The 14,778-nt window shown below is 40.2% G+C and overlaps 1 protein-coding gene across 23 annotated transcripts in view; it reads right to left on the bottom strand.

The window, feature by feature from the left end:
• plecb (plectin b) overlaps nt 1–14,778 on the bottom strand; it is a 108,976-nt gene that overhangs the window by 36,605 nt on the left and 57,593 nt on the right. For 2 of the 23 annotated variants that reach the window (XM_058647145.1, XM_058647142.1), the window contains exon 1: nt 12,509–12,654. The exons of the other annotated variants lie outside the window; for them this stretch is intronic. In XM_058647145.1, the coding sequence (XP_058503128.1) occupies nt 12,509–12,524 (16 nt within the window). In that variant the 5' untranslated portion in view covers nt 12,525–12,654. Of the gene's footprint in view, nt 1–12,508; nt 12,655–14,778 lie in introns of those variants that run through there. 23 annotated transcript variants of the gene reach the window in all.

Raw genomic sequence — 14,778 nt, forward strand, 5'->3', positions numbered from 1 at the left:
TCTGGGCCTGTCCGTGTGTGTGTGTGTGTGTATGGAGGATAGTGGGTTGAGCTCTGAACACACCCCTTCCTCTTACAGTCTGGGACGAGGTAGGTGAAGGAGAGGGGCGGGGAAGGATGAGGTGTGGTAACTTGCATGTACAATCACTTAATCACTTCATTTGCGCAAGACAACACACGCACGTGTACGCGCGCACACGCACTGAGTCACTATAGGGCTAATAAAGAAAACATAAAAGTTAGTGCTGATTGTACTTCATTATGTATCAAATAGCGTGTAATGAATAATTTACAATGCACACCCAGACGTTGCATAAGACTAGCCTACAATGGCCTAAAAAGGTAAAAGGCTGTACATATTCACACACAGGTACATACACGTCTCATTGTTAATCATCACTTGTTCACGGCATTCCTAAAGCATTTCTCATTAAGAAAAAAATAAAAGAGATAGTGGGATAAGATAGTTTTGGGAAGGGCAGTTCTACAGTAGATCATTTGGCCACACCCAGACCATCACTGATTTTTCTGAGAAATACCACAGCTTGAAATTCATGTTTGAGTGCACACCATACATAAGAGAAGGACAATTTTAATAAATCATTCAGCCATAATGAAAAAAAATTCAATGTTGCACATTGAAAACCACAAAGCCACACTGTTGAGTTCTGTAAGGTCTTGTCTCTTAAGCTCTCGATGGTGTTTTGACTTAAGATCAAACCCTTCTTACAGACACATTTACCTTTTTTTCTCAGCCTGTTCTGCTTTGTGTTATTTAATCCAGAAAATAAAGGATGAACCACATTTTTTTTTGCTGATACCGTTTTATGCACCCTTTTGACATATGCATCAATACCAGTGGCACTGACAACAACTGGTAATTACCTTTAAATATAAATCCTCTTTCTTTCGTTTGACTTCTCTCTTTCTAGGCTTCCCCACAGCAGATGATCCGCATGTATAATCACTGATCCTTTCTGAAGTGTACTATACTGCACACCATTCACATTACATGACACTCTGCTTTGCACCAGATTTTTTAACTTTTTACTGTGTTTTTTTATTAGTATTTATTGCATGCCTTTTAATTTATTGTAAGTTTGGGGATACTGCTTGAATTTGTATGAAGTATCTATCTGATTTGGATGCTCCTGATTCAACCCTCCCATTTATCCTGGCTTGGGACTGGCGCAAGGAAGTACACCGGATGTGCCCCCCTATGGGTGAGTGCTTGACCTGACCGGCAACCTTTCGGGCACAAGCCAAGTTCCCTTTTACGCCTGGATATGTGGTGTCATTTTAAATAAAAATGCTCTGATGTAACTTAATGAGCGTCAGTAAGCAACATAAGTGGAAAGTTTGCTGTGGCTTATAAATAAGGCACCACAGTGACAAAGTAGTGACATAAGTGAGTGCATGTCTGTGCTCCTCTTCTTCTATGAAAGAAGGATGGCTTAAAATTGACTTATTGCTTTGTGTCACTCCGCACATTCTAGTCTGACAGCCTGTATTTTAATAACAGTTTATCAAAGGTTTATTTTCATGTTTCTCCATAATGGTCCCACATACCACTAATATATCCTGGCTGCTAAGCCTGAGGGCAGGAGGTTGTGTCATTCCCACATTCAGTCATGCCACTCCAGCCCGGAGGTGGCTCGGGGTTTGCCACTTTCCCCACCCTGACTGACACCAGTTTATCAGGCATCTAAAAGCACTTTTTCTTCCAGAGTACACTTCCACCAGTATGAACATGCAGGTACTTAATGCGTCAGTGTAAATGTGCTCTAGTGTGTGTGTGTGTGCGCATGTTGACTCATTTGGGCCACGTTAGCAAGTTTAGAGACACACCTTTGTAGTTCCACACAGTGTCTCGGCAAGCAAAGGAATTAGGGAGTGGTATGAGGGAAGGCAATTAAAAAAGGAAAAGGTGTCATACATAATATTCATTCTTTTATACTTTAATAGGCTTAAACTAACTATAATATGATGTTTGGCTTCAATGAATGAGAAAGTTTGATAATGTGGAGCATATATATATACATATATACATATACACACATATATAAATATATAGTTGTTATACATATACACACATATATATATATATATATACAAATATATAGTAGACATGGGTGCTATCTGAGATGGCAAGTTGAGATGGTAACTGAGAATTCGGTGATGTGCCACCAACAACACCCATGGTATTTGAGCTGCATCTCTCACCCTCACAGGAAACACTAGCAGGGAATCAGCCATAGGATGCAAGAACGTGTGGAACATCTTAGTCATCAGATCTTTCCTCCAAAAAGGAGGCATATCATTAAGGTCTCAACATGCTTATTACTTTTCTCACTCATCTGGCTTCATCAAAACCAGATGGAGCGCTAGGGCTTTTTATATGAGCAGAGAGAGTGTGTGTGGAGGGAGTATTTTCTTTCTCAATGATAAGCTTGAGGTTTGAGCGGTTGTTTATGATGACAGGGATGATTCGCCGCATTATCAAGCAAAGCAGACACTTTTGCTGCATCTAAAAGCAGAGAGAACGCCGACTGAGTTCACATAGTGCATGGATTCCGATGACAATGCTCTGGATGTAACATACATTTCCTCTCTTATGCTTGGCCTGTGTGTTGTTCATTGTGGAAACGATGCCAGCTACTGCACGGATGAAAGGTCCTTCGTCAGCCGCAAATGTAAAAACACATTCTGCTGTGTAACATTTCGAGTGCACCATCCTGGTCTTTATAGTGAGTGGAAGCATGTCAATTGAGACACCACAAGAAATTTCAGAGAAAGTTAGTATGAAGGTGGTTTGGAACATCCAACAGTGCCATCTTTTTTTTAAATTCAGGAGGTCAGTTTAAATGAGGCATTTTTCTTAGCTATGTCCAAACTGTCATGATACTTTGTTACAACAAAGTACAAAGTGAACTGTGTTAGACTTTATGTAAACAAACTTTCATCTAATCATATTAAGATGAATCAGATTGATGATCAGATGTTTCGTACTGATTAGAAACTGCTAATGTCGAGATCAAAGATCATCCCTGCTGAAAGTGCAAGTGTTTGTGTTATCATTATGAGCGTGTTAGCATTCAGCTTTAACTAATGCCGAGTGTAAATACAGTCCTGCAATGGCATTAGCGTGCTGTGGCCGCAGGCTCCTCTTAGCTGTGTTGCCAAACAGTAAATTGCATCATTATGAAAATGATTTGGAGTAATTATCACACACAAATATGTCCACTGACATAATGAGAGAGCTTGTGTAAGTGGTTTCCGAAGACCATATTCAGAGAGAGAGAGAGAGAGAGAGAGAGAGAGAGAGAGAGAGAGAGAGAGAGAGAAAGAGAGAGTGAGAGAGAGAGAGAGAGAGAGAGAATGGCGGTTTTGTCTGTTAAAGCTGAGGTCGATGATTTTCATCGACAGGATTGCAGGCCGAGAATTTACAGGATATTTAACGGTCGTAAAAACCTTAAGCAATTACTGTAATGTGGACTCTGTCCTTTACAATCAATCTGTGAATACTAAACAAACATATAGTTACATAAGCTGACACAGGACATCATAATTGCATAATTGTATATGATGGATAATGACACCTTTAGTTGTTTAGGGCTACAAATTTGGATTAATGCGACTCCAAACGAATGCAAACTAATCAGAAATTAATGGAATTCTAACAATGTGTGAGCATGGTTTTTAATGTGTTCAACCGCACGGAGGGTTCAAACCATACTGTCGATGAAAAAAGCTTTTCTCGTCCAGATTAGGTTTCCTCTCCTCTATTTCCTCTTTTTCCACTCCTTTTTATCTCCACCGCCTGGTTTTTCCTCAATCAATGGGGTTTACTGCAATAACTGGCCATCCCAGCTCAAAGGCAAAGGAATGCTGATAAAAACTCGGAGCAGTTCTAAACACACCCAAGATTAACACCTCAATGAAGAGGAGGAGGAGGAGGAAGAGGAGACAGGAGGAGGAGAAGAATAAGGAGAGGCAAGGCAAGGTAGGTGAATCATAGCACAGACAGGATTGCATTTCTGTTGTGCTTAGAAGACTAAGTCAGTTGAGCACAACTTATCAATCTATTAATATGATCAAAAGTCTAAATCAAACTTTATGTCAAACACAAAAATTCACATTATTATTAATTCATTTAGTTTAGTGGGTTTAAAAATTGACAAATAAATATAGCTAATCATTGAATGTCAAATTATAAAAACATAATAATCATAAAACTTAAATACATCAAAAAATCAGTTTAAAATATATGTATGAGAAATGAAAAATCAAAACAACGACACACAGGAGGCTAAATGTCTAATCACAGGGATGCTTTTCATTGCTTTGCCGTGATGCACTGCACAGTTTCAGACCGCACCGATCTGCAGCCCCACAGTCCACTGTAGCTGTAGACGTCAAAATTAGATCTGACGATGAAGCTGAAAACCCAATTTAACTCCGACTCAACGAGCCACGGCAGCTGACTTTTAAATAAAGCTCAGTGCTGAGTGGCAAGAGTGTCTGTGGAAAATCCCACATCTGAGGATTGTTCATGTTTAATTTACTGATGTCTAATGTGACACGCTGGTGTGTTGAAATAAATGAGGAAGTTGAATTGACACAGCGGCGGATATTTAAAAGAGAATGTGGCTCCCTCTGCAGGCGAGAGCAGGGAAACAAGTAAGAGGACTCAAAAAAGAGTGCAGTGCAGAGAAACACTGTAAAGTGAGTGTGTAATTAAAAAGGCAAAGTTATTAGGATGTTTTCTTGAAGTTGTTTTTCTCAGTGGTTTTCTAAATATAAAGTGTAGGTCAAGAACAGGACTGTGATTGGATCAGGGTTTTTAATTATCATATGGAAAATGGCTGTTTCAAAGCTATAAATCTAACTCTGCCAAGACTAAGTCTTTGGTTACAACCAGCAACTTTTCCCTGTCTATAGTTTATTCCATTTCACAGTGAATTCAACTCACTTTTCTTTTTCTTCATTGCTCATTGCTCTGCTGTTTACTACTGCTTGCCCAGTGTTATTCATCTCTTTTTGGATGTGTACTAAAACAAATAAGGAAAAAGCCCATCTATACTCAAATTATTATTTTTGTTAATAAGTAATTAGAGAGATTGAAAACTGTGTTTACACTATGAAATATATCATTATACAAGTATATAAATTTAGGCTACAAGAATCTGCAAAACGACCAGAGAAAAGCAGAAAAAAAGGAAAATAGCTGACAATTATTTAAAATGAAGGCTGTAACTACCAGTTAAAATGCAATATTTGCAACATTTCATCAGTTCAATTTTATCCTATCCCTATCGTTGTACTATGCCTTTAAGTTTTTTCCTAGCAACGATCCAAACGTTTTCTTTAATTCAGAGAAGTTTAAATATAAAAAAGTCATCTTTATGACTCATTCTGAATCACAGTGTGTACAGAATAGATTTCCCCGTTTCCCTGGTGATCTATCAATCAGTTACTATTGCATGTGGTATTTCCATATCTGAGCCTTGGCAGTTTCCAAACAGCCATGAAAATGTGGAAAAAAAGGGGAACATGAGGGATGTTTCTATGACAACGAGTATAAAAAAAGACAACACCATGTGCTTCAGTGGTAGCTGTGGCTGACTCTTACTCACAGACGTATTTTTAGACACAAAGAAGAAGGATTCTCCACAGACTGAATGACATGACGTAGAAAGGAAAGCATCATCCTCCACCCACTTCACTCCACTGTCACTTTAACTTTAACTGAAGGCAAAGCAATTACACAGCTTGGCCACTAGATGGGGAAAGAATACAATCATGCCTGACTGCATGCCATGTGGATTTTGCAACTGAGGCACTGTGCTACAAAAAGAAAACCAGACTCTTAAAACAAGACAGTGAAAGTGATCTTTTGAAATGTTCTAATAAAGGGATTTAACTGGGGAGATAAAAACATCCTCATGACATATTAAAATTTAGGAAAGATATTTAATACTATAGTCACTAAAGAAAATCTTTGCATATGGAATATCTTCTTCAGAGAGAGAAAATGTAGTCAGTTTGTATTAAGTAGTAAGTTTAATCGTCATATTATATATTATATAGACACGTAAGATGTTAATCCACTTATTTCATAAGAGGTTCTGTGCTAACATATTATTATGTTATTAAATGTGTTTTTTTCAGTAGTTAGTTGCAAAGGCAAGCTGAAGACGCTTTTGTAGTACAATTATGAAACAAAAAAAGAAATTACAGGTTGCCGCGATGAATTACATTTGAGACGTTGTAAACTCAGCAGATGATTATATGTGAGGCATTGATTCCCAGACACATTCCTAATATAAAGCCTCACACTATCATTGTGGTAGTATAGATACATAGAATTAATTATTATTATTGTTATTATTATCTACTACATTTACCCATTTAATTCAGTAGAACAACATTATAAGATTTTACTTTTTTTTTACAGTGACCCAAAAACAATCATCTATCAATTGTGACCTCTAGTAAATCTAGTGCTTTTATTTGATTTGACACGGTAGTAGCTTCAGGCACACTTCCAATGCAGCGCTTCCTTTTATCATAATGCAGGTGTGTCAAGGTAGTTGAGGATGGTCGTAACATATGCATTGCGTGAGATATTTAATGACTTATTTTACTGTAGATTTCATTGCTGCAGCAGGAGCTGGAGGCAAATAGCTACTCAGTTCTTTACATTTCAAAATGTTCCAAAACATCTGAACAAGAAAGAAAGAAAGTCAATGCTCAATCTAAAATTCATCACCACAGACTTGTCTCCACCCACTCCACATGTCAGCGACGTCCACTCACCTGCACAACACATCTTACTGTGCAGATTTTTCAACCTTTCTTCATAAGACCTCATTCCATGCAGATAATTCCCTGTCTTGTATTTCCGCAATGAAGCCATGACATGTTCGGATGTGCACTATAAGATCCACTGGTGGCCCTGAGCTCCGGACACACGGTGTCAGCTGGTATAAGGAGACTTGAAAAAAGAAACACGAGCCACTTTTTGGAAGCTGAAAGCCGGACAGTTTTCCCTGCCCCTCCATTTATGGACGAAAAACAAGGTTAAAAAACCAGTAATCCCACTTCATTTGCATATCATCATTCATCACAGTCTTTGTTCTTTCATTCATTTATGGCACTACCATGTTACTAGATCCACTTTGCTGATAACGCACAGTTTTTGGATTTACAAATTCACACACTCATTCATTCCATTCTCCTTACTTGAACACATGTCATCGCACCGATGACTTGTGTTCTGAGGAAGTGTATTATTATTAAGAAGGCAGGTGTGACAGACACAGATACTAGTTTTCGCATTAATTTTAGAGGTCAGAGATGAATGGTTTCATGTCTGTTCAAAGGAAGGAGTACATTTCAGCTGCCAACCCACCCACACCTACCGTCACCTGTCAACTTCAGGGCACAATGATTTAAGAGGGGGCACAGCTGAGCTGTTCCTTCAGGTCACATTTAAAAGGGAAAGTGACCTATATCTGCCGTGATCTCGTTTTACAGCACCCTGACCCCTGACATAGGAAGCTCTCTGATGTCTCACGTGGCCGTAAACACTCACAGAGTCGCATTTTTTTCATACATCTGATTTTTATCCAATGACATTTTTGTTGACGACCCCAGAAATGAAGAGGCCTTACTCGTGAAATGTCTTCAACAAAATCCAGTTGCCTTTATCTACGCTCCTGAAGATCCAAAATAAACCAGTAACAAATTCACATAATTGTAAAAGTTAGAATAGAATAATTATTATTTTTTAAATGTTTTTTTCAGACTCATATGAAAAGTCGGTGGATAGAAAAAGCACTTTATAGCAACAGATAACCTAACACATGCATGCAGTAGATATTGATCAATCCAGTTATCTTAAACTCCATCCACATGTAACAAATGTTCTTTCAGTGGGGCCAGACTGCTTCTATGTTTCCAGTGTTTTTACTGAGCCAACGGCTACTTCCTCCAGCTCTATTACTGTCGTAGCGAAGCATATTTCTTTCTCCATTACCTCTAAGGAAAGAAGCTCAACCCAAATAAACAGTGACAAGAAAAATGAGAAATAAGGAGTGACATGTAAACCTTATAGCCATATGTTTTTAATTTTACATGAGCTGCATACAAAGGCCTTAGTCATAAACTGATGCCGACACTGGCAACTTGAGGTAAACTGCTGATGTCACTGTTTACTATATGGACTATATGGAACATATGGAGTGCTGAGAAGAAAATGGATGGATATTTTACATCCCAGGGGGACATGAATGTACATTAACTTCAGCTCGAACGGAAAAGCCTACGTGTGTTCCATGTGGATTTTTGTTACGTGCTATTGTAACAGCAGAACTGGGTCCAAAAGCCTTGATGGGTTTCTCTGAGCCTCTGAGACAGAAGTACACTGTTTATGTTATGACTCATGCCTACTGGTTTAGCAGTGGCACTGGCAATTTAGGCTAATGGAAACAAATACACACACACACACACATATAATGGTGTACAGTAAGGGGAAGCTCTGGAGTGGAATTCTGATTGTGGCTGTTTCCAGGAAGAACACTGGCTTTCCACAAACCTGGCCAAAGCCACAGTCAGAACCAAACCACAGTAGCCCACACAGGCCAACAAAAATCTCCACAGAGAGTTTGCATCAACACAAGTGGTAACCGGTCATGAATATGAACCATGTTGCAACCAGGCACCTATCGGATGATACAAGCTGTCCATCACACTGGTGTCCACACATATGTGCTTTGCCTTCAATGTATGTTCCTCTAAATGGGATCATAATTTACTAAATTTACATCATGTTCTAGTGAAGACCATTAAACCGGAGTGATTAAGACCATAATTTTCTCTGGAAAATATTTTATGACATCACAAATCAGTAAGTAGGCTCATTCTTCCACAAACGTCCATACAAACTGACTTCTTTTTTGCAACCAGCAGAGTCGCCCCCTTGTGGCTATTCAATAAATGTTTTACCAGATACCAGAAGAATTTGTCCACTTTTCATATACTATACAAAACTTTAACAGCATTGTAAAAGAAATCCATTTATTCATTCACTTTCTACCACTTTATCCTCCACATGATGGTCGTGGGGCCAATCCCAGCAGACATTGGAAAAAATGACACGGCAAATTCTTAGCTCCTGTAAAACAGAGACACCTGTTTTGAGCACGGTGCCTGAGAACAACAGTTGTAAAATTCTTTACTGACCAATTATTCCTAAAAAAAGAATTCCTATAAACAGGTGGCTCACAAAAGAGGACAAGAACATTTAGCAGTAAACATGAACGTCTTTGCTACATAGTATCTACAGTCTGACCAGGCCACGCCCCATTTCCTCATGATCTGGGTTCGGTTTGGAGAGAATGTCGAAATCCATGTTACCACCTCAGCATGTGCCGCACACATGACACTTAATCTACGCCTACAGTGTTCGGACATAGATACAATCCCTGTGGTCTCAGTGCTTGCAATAAGTGACAGGTCAAGTTGAGGAGCAAGTGAACGAACTGTGAGCTGTCATCGGGCAGAAATGACGCCAGTGGACGAGGGGGACAGTTAAGACCAGAAATCCCCATGAAGAGCACATAAGCGGGGGCAGCAGCTGCATTTAAGTCTGAAGCATTTCAATAAATTATCGGAGCATGCAGGACATTCATATCTGTCAAGTTAATGTGTATTAAAAAAAACTTACATTTTAATCTTAGGATAACATTTCAATTGTATAAAAGTAATACGGGACAAAATGTAATCTCTCGATGTATGATGTATCTTTTTGCCTTTACAAATATCTGAGGTATCCAAGATTTTGCTTTCGTTAGAGGATTATCTTGAGGAAATCTTTACACATGAATGAGGATATGTTTTGTCATGCTTAGTGCTGGTTCTAGATTAGATTAAGTTATGTAAAGTTGAAATTCAACTCGTGATAACAATTACAGTGAACCCTGAATGCACTGCAGAGACGGTAGCATCACCAAGATTTGCACATTTCCTGGCAATTCATCCACATATATGCAAATATGCTGTAGAGCGTGTGAGGCTTAAATCACAAAGTGAGGGACTAAGAACCTCCAGTGTTTATGACAAAACATCACAGGATCAGACAGCTTACAGTTTATCTGCAGTATTAGAGGGCACGGTCTGCAGGGATTTCTTTGTGTAGCGTACCGATGTATTATTTCTTCAGAGTAAATCCAGGATGAAGTCATCACAGTGTTGCCATTGAACACGCACGTGTACTCATATCTATTGTATTTGTTTAAAATGACCTGCAGCTGGTTCAGAGCCAAGCTTTGCCTCAGACCTGGCATTTGTACTAGGTCAGTGTCGTGGTACTATTAATCTTACAAAGTTGTAAGATGAGAAGAGACACTGGGTCACCCCTCCAGCGAAAACACACATGCCTACATTACACACACACACACACACACCTACACAAACATCTTTTAAGTTTGGGAGGGACCTTACAGAGCCATTGTTGTTATCCATCTCAAACAATAGGAAAATATTAATGCTCAGCTGGGTGGAGTCTGCGCTGGTTGATATCTTTGCACAATCGCTGTAGCAGGAGCCAAATCAAAGGCCTTCCCACGAACAACGCCTGAAGGCCAGGTGGTTTCTTCAACCTATCACGAAGGGCCACAACTGACAGCTTCCACATTTACACATGAACGTGACTAATGCTGAGGGTAAACATGGCACATTTGAACCTATGGGAAAGTAATATGAAGTGTAAAGGTCAGTGTTTAGTATAGTTAGCACACACACACACACACACACACACACACACACACACGCCACAAGACAAACAGACATTAAACATGAAAAGCCAGCTGGTTACATTCCTGTTCGACAGGCAGATGAAGATAAGCAGCAGACACATCCCACTGCTTAATGACTGTATGTAGGTGTTACTCTCTTTGCTTTTCTAACCTGAAGTGCAGCTCACGTACCTTGCCTCTTGTGTTTTCGCAAGTGCCAAAATATAATCTAAGAGACTAAGTGCCCCAAAACCACCAGGGTGGGGAGAGTTGGTGCTGAGGGGCTTGCAGACATTTGTTCTGCCGGTGAGAGACATAAGGTAGAGGAGATTAGGGGATGACTCTGGGCCGCTGCGACAGGCGGGCCTTCTCTCTGAGGGTGAGGTGTGGGACAGCATGAGTGTGCGGGGGCATGCATGGCAGCAGGGACATTTTAAAAAAAGAGGACGCCCCGAGCAGGAATTCCTGCTGTTTTCCCCACCCGACGGCTATTACTGAAAGTCTTATTCTGGTCAGCTTTTCCTGATTGTTCAGCTGTTTTCTGACCTTACTGTTATAAGCCGGACTGTACTGTACATACTGTATGTACTATACTGTCTAGAGTTAGAGGCATAAGGACTCTTTTGCAATGCTTTGTAGCCCAAACTGTAACTTTGTTAGTTTTTTCTAACATACCAAAATACAAGACCAAAAAAAAGCAATTTACTTAGAGGGATAATAATAATAATAAGAATCTTTCGCATTTCAATAGGGTTCTTGCAACCTTGGTGCTCGAACCCTAATAATACTATCAATACTTACATATCCAAATAAAGGTGTTACCACTGGTTGACTACTATTTCCAAGTCTCGCCCACCACAGGTGTTGTTCTGCTTATCTGATGACCCGTTGGGACTCATTTCATCTCATTTAAATAGCGACTTTATGCTATCTGGCGTGAGGATGGGCTTAGTAAGTAAATTCCTAGCGGATAACAGAAATGAGCCAAGCCCAATAAAGCAGAGAAAGCCATTAATATTCTTATAACCAGTCCAGCCTGTTTCTTATTTGTTTATTCAGCCTTTAGTGAGCGTAAGGACTTTAAAATCTCTATTGAATATCATTTTTATCGTATCAAATAAAATTACTAAGCTGAGGACACAAGAACTAAAACTGTAATGCAAACCACAATTTGCTTTTATTTTGACACAATGACATTACACAGTTTTTCAGCTTTCATAGCGGTCTGATTATCCATGACACAACCCCTTTTCTAAATAAAATGCACTCTTTACAAGTTGCCCCTACTTGTTGACAGTCGCCAGATGTCAGACAGGAAAGACACCTCTTTAGGGGGGTAGGGGGTCAAAGGGAAATGACATTTCCCCCAATGCCCTCACCCACTTCAATCCACATGCCATCAAATAAAGGAAAATAGAGGACACAGCCAGCCGCACTCATAACTCAAGTCGGTCATATTGTGGACTGGGTTAAATATGGAACACAATCTGTGCTGCAGTGGCCGTTGGTTAAACGTGAACGTGCGTGTCGGTGTTGTGTTTGTGTGAGTATGTGTGCTCCCCAACTGGGAGCGCGACAAGAGCACACACACGGTGGGTTTGCCAAAAAAACATGACCGGGAGCCAGGCAGACAAACACAGTTAGACATCGACAGACAGACAAACACATCACAGCACAGCACAGCACAGCAACCCCACTCTGTAGACCTACCAGGTATGATCTTCATTTAAGAGACGGTAGAGGGAGGAAAACGCGGATGAGGGAGAAGAGAGCTGGACAGAGGGGGAATGAGGAGGACGGGAGAGGGTCCCGTTTGTTTGCTCTGGACTGCCTTGTTTCTCCCCTGGGTTGAATTTTGACAGGCTGCGCCTGCTGCTTGGATCTGTCAGCCAGCTCTCCCTTGGCAAAGGGAGGAGGGACAACAAGCAAGGGTGAGGGGCTCAGGGGCCCGGGGGGGAGTGGGAGACCAGAAGTGTTGGGGAGGGCAGGAGCTGAAAGGTTATAAATATCCACCAGAGCCAGATGATCACACACGGTCACAGTTAGAAACTGATAGAAGTGCTCTGGTGGGCCACTTGGCCGCACTCGTCCCTTAGAGACATCCCCTCATCACAAACACAAGCAGACCCCCCCCCCCCCCTCTCTCTTTGATGATGGTGCTGGTAGGTTTATTCTGTGGCATTATGTCACATCTCTCAGTCAGAAAACAGGTCTCCTGTTTCTGAATCCTCTGAGCTACAACATGATTTACACTTGCTATTTTCATCATTTGGACAGAAAATGAGTCACACTCAGAAAAGCTGACTCATCCTCGCTACACCGGATGAAGCATGATAATTAAACATCTCACATATAATCTTTTTTTAATGGTTACTAGATCTTTTTAATTCTGTTGTCATCTGATTGTACTGGTTCCAATATGACACCAGCTAAAATGAGACGGTTACTCAATGTCTTAACTTCAAATATGATGGGCTTAACTGGATGTGCTGATTGGTATTATGGAAAAAGTACAGGTGAGAGCATAAAGTAGACATAAATAGTAATAGGTGATTTAATCTGAAAACTGAGAACCCACACTGATGGGGTATTTACTCAGATCTGATTGCCTCAAACTAAACGTCCATCACCAAATACAAAATGACTGACGACCGCAGCTTCCACTTCTCATCCCCTATTGCTTTAGGGATAACGGCAATGCACAACATTCTCTAAATATAGTAACTTTGAATATATATATATACTCATGGCTTCATCAACTGTAATGCTGACAACTGGCTCCATTTCTCGGTAATGCTAAAAGCCATTCCACTCAGTGTCTGGAGAGCACGAAACATGGACTGTATGGATGGACATCATATGTGAAATTAAGACAGCTATACGCAGGAACCATAAGGAGGATTTACAGAGGAATGCAGCAGGGAATACCTCCTTGTGCATCCTGCCTACATGACCCTTTCCACTCAACAGGCACCTCATGCTCACATCATTCATGTCAGGACACACAGCCCAAAAGGTATTCAAAGCTCGTGTCCACAGAGGAATACTCCCACTAGCACAATCTACTCCTAAATACCGCAGAAGCTCCATTTCGTAACATTGGTCTTTTAAAGTAATCTTGATTTAGCAGGCGGTGAGGTCTCTCTTGAGAAAATGTCATAATAAAAGGTGAAAACTGAAAGGCCAAACACTTGAATCAACTTTAAAATTAGGATAAATACACCCTACCAAATATTGAAAGCTTGAAGGTTGAAAATAATAATGAAAAACTACTCAAAACTACAAGATTGAATTCAGTGCCTGCAATAAAAGCCAAACGTGTGCCTTGGGAAATGACTAATGTCATTACCATGTTGGCCAAACTCTCAATGTGTTCCACATGTTATCAGTCTCTCTGTTCCCAGGGTTTGGTCGACAATTATAGAGTTTCTTTTCTATCTTCATTCAAGAATTTATGCATTTTTTTTAATTTTGAGTGAATCATTTGCAGACTTTAGAATGGTTTCCATGCCCGGCTCACTTGCAAATGTGCTGTGCACCTGCTCGACGCTGTGAGAACAAAAACTGCTATTATGCTAATGTACTTTTTGCTTCACACTTATTTAAATTCTAGACTGTTTCCTCCTGCTCAGAGCGCTGCTGTACACTCCCAAAACATATGTTACCACATTTCTGCTCATGGTCTTGGAATTTTTTGAATAACTTTAAAAATTCCCCAATGGAATGGCACGAAGGACAACGACCAATGAAAACTCTTCACTGCCTCACTGTGGGTGTGTCCGTTCCTTCTTTTCTTCTGTGGGTGTGTCCGTTTCTTCTTAGTTTGCGCTTTAAGGGCGGTAACTGCTGAACCTGATTTGTTGGATCAGTTGCCAGCATGGAATGTAATTTATTACAGTAACGGTGTTATGATTTTCTTCATTTACATGCCATGTTTATGGCGTGAAAGCACATAAATTAACTGACAATTGTTTTCAAAT

The sequence above is a fragment of the Solea solea genome, chromosome 13 (genome assembly GCF_958295425.1).
Source record: "Solea solea chromosome 13, fSolSol10.1, whole genome shotgun sequence".
NCBI classification, from domain to species: domain Eukaryota; kingdom Metazoa; phylum Chordata; class Actinopteri; order Pleuronectiformes; family Soleidae; genus Solea; species Solea solea.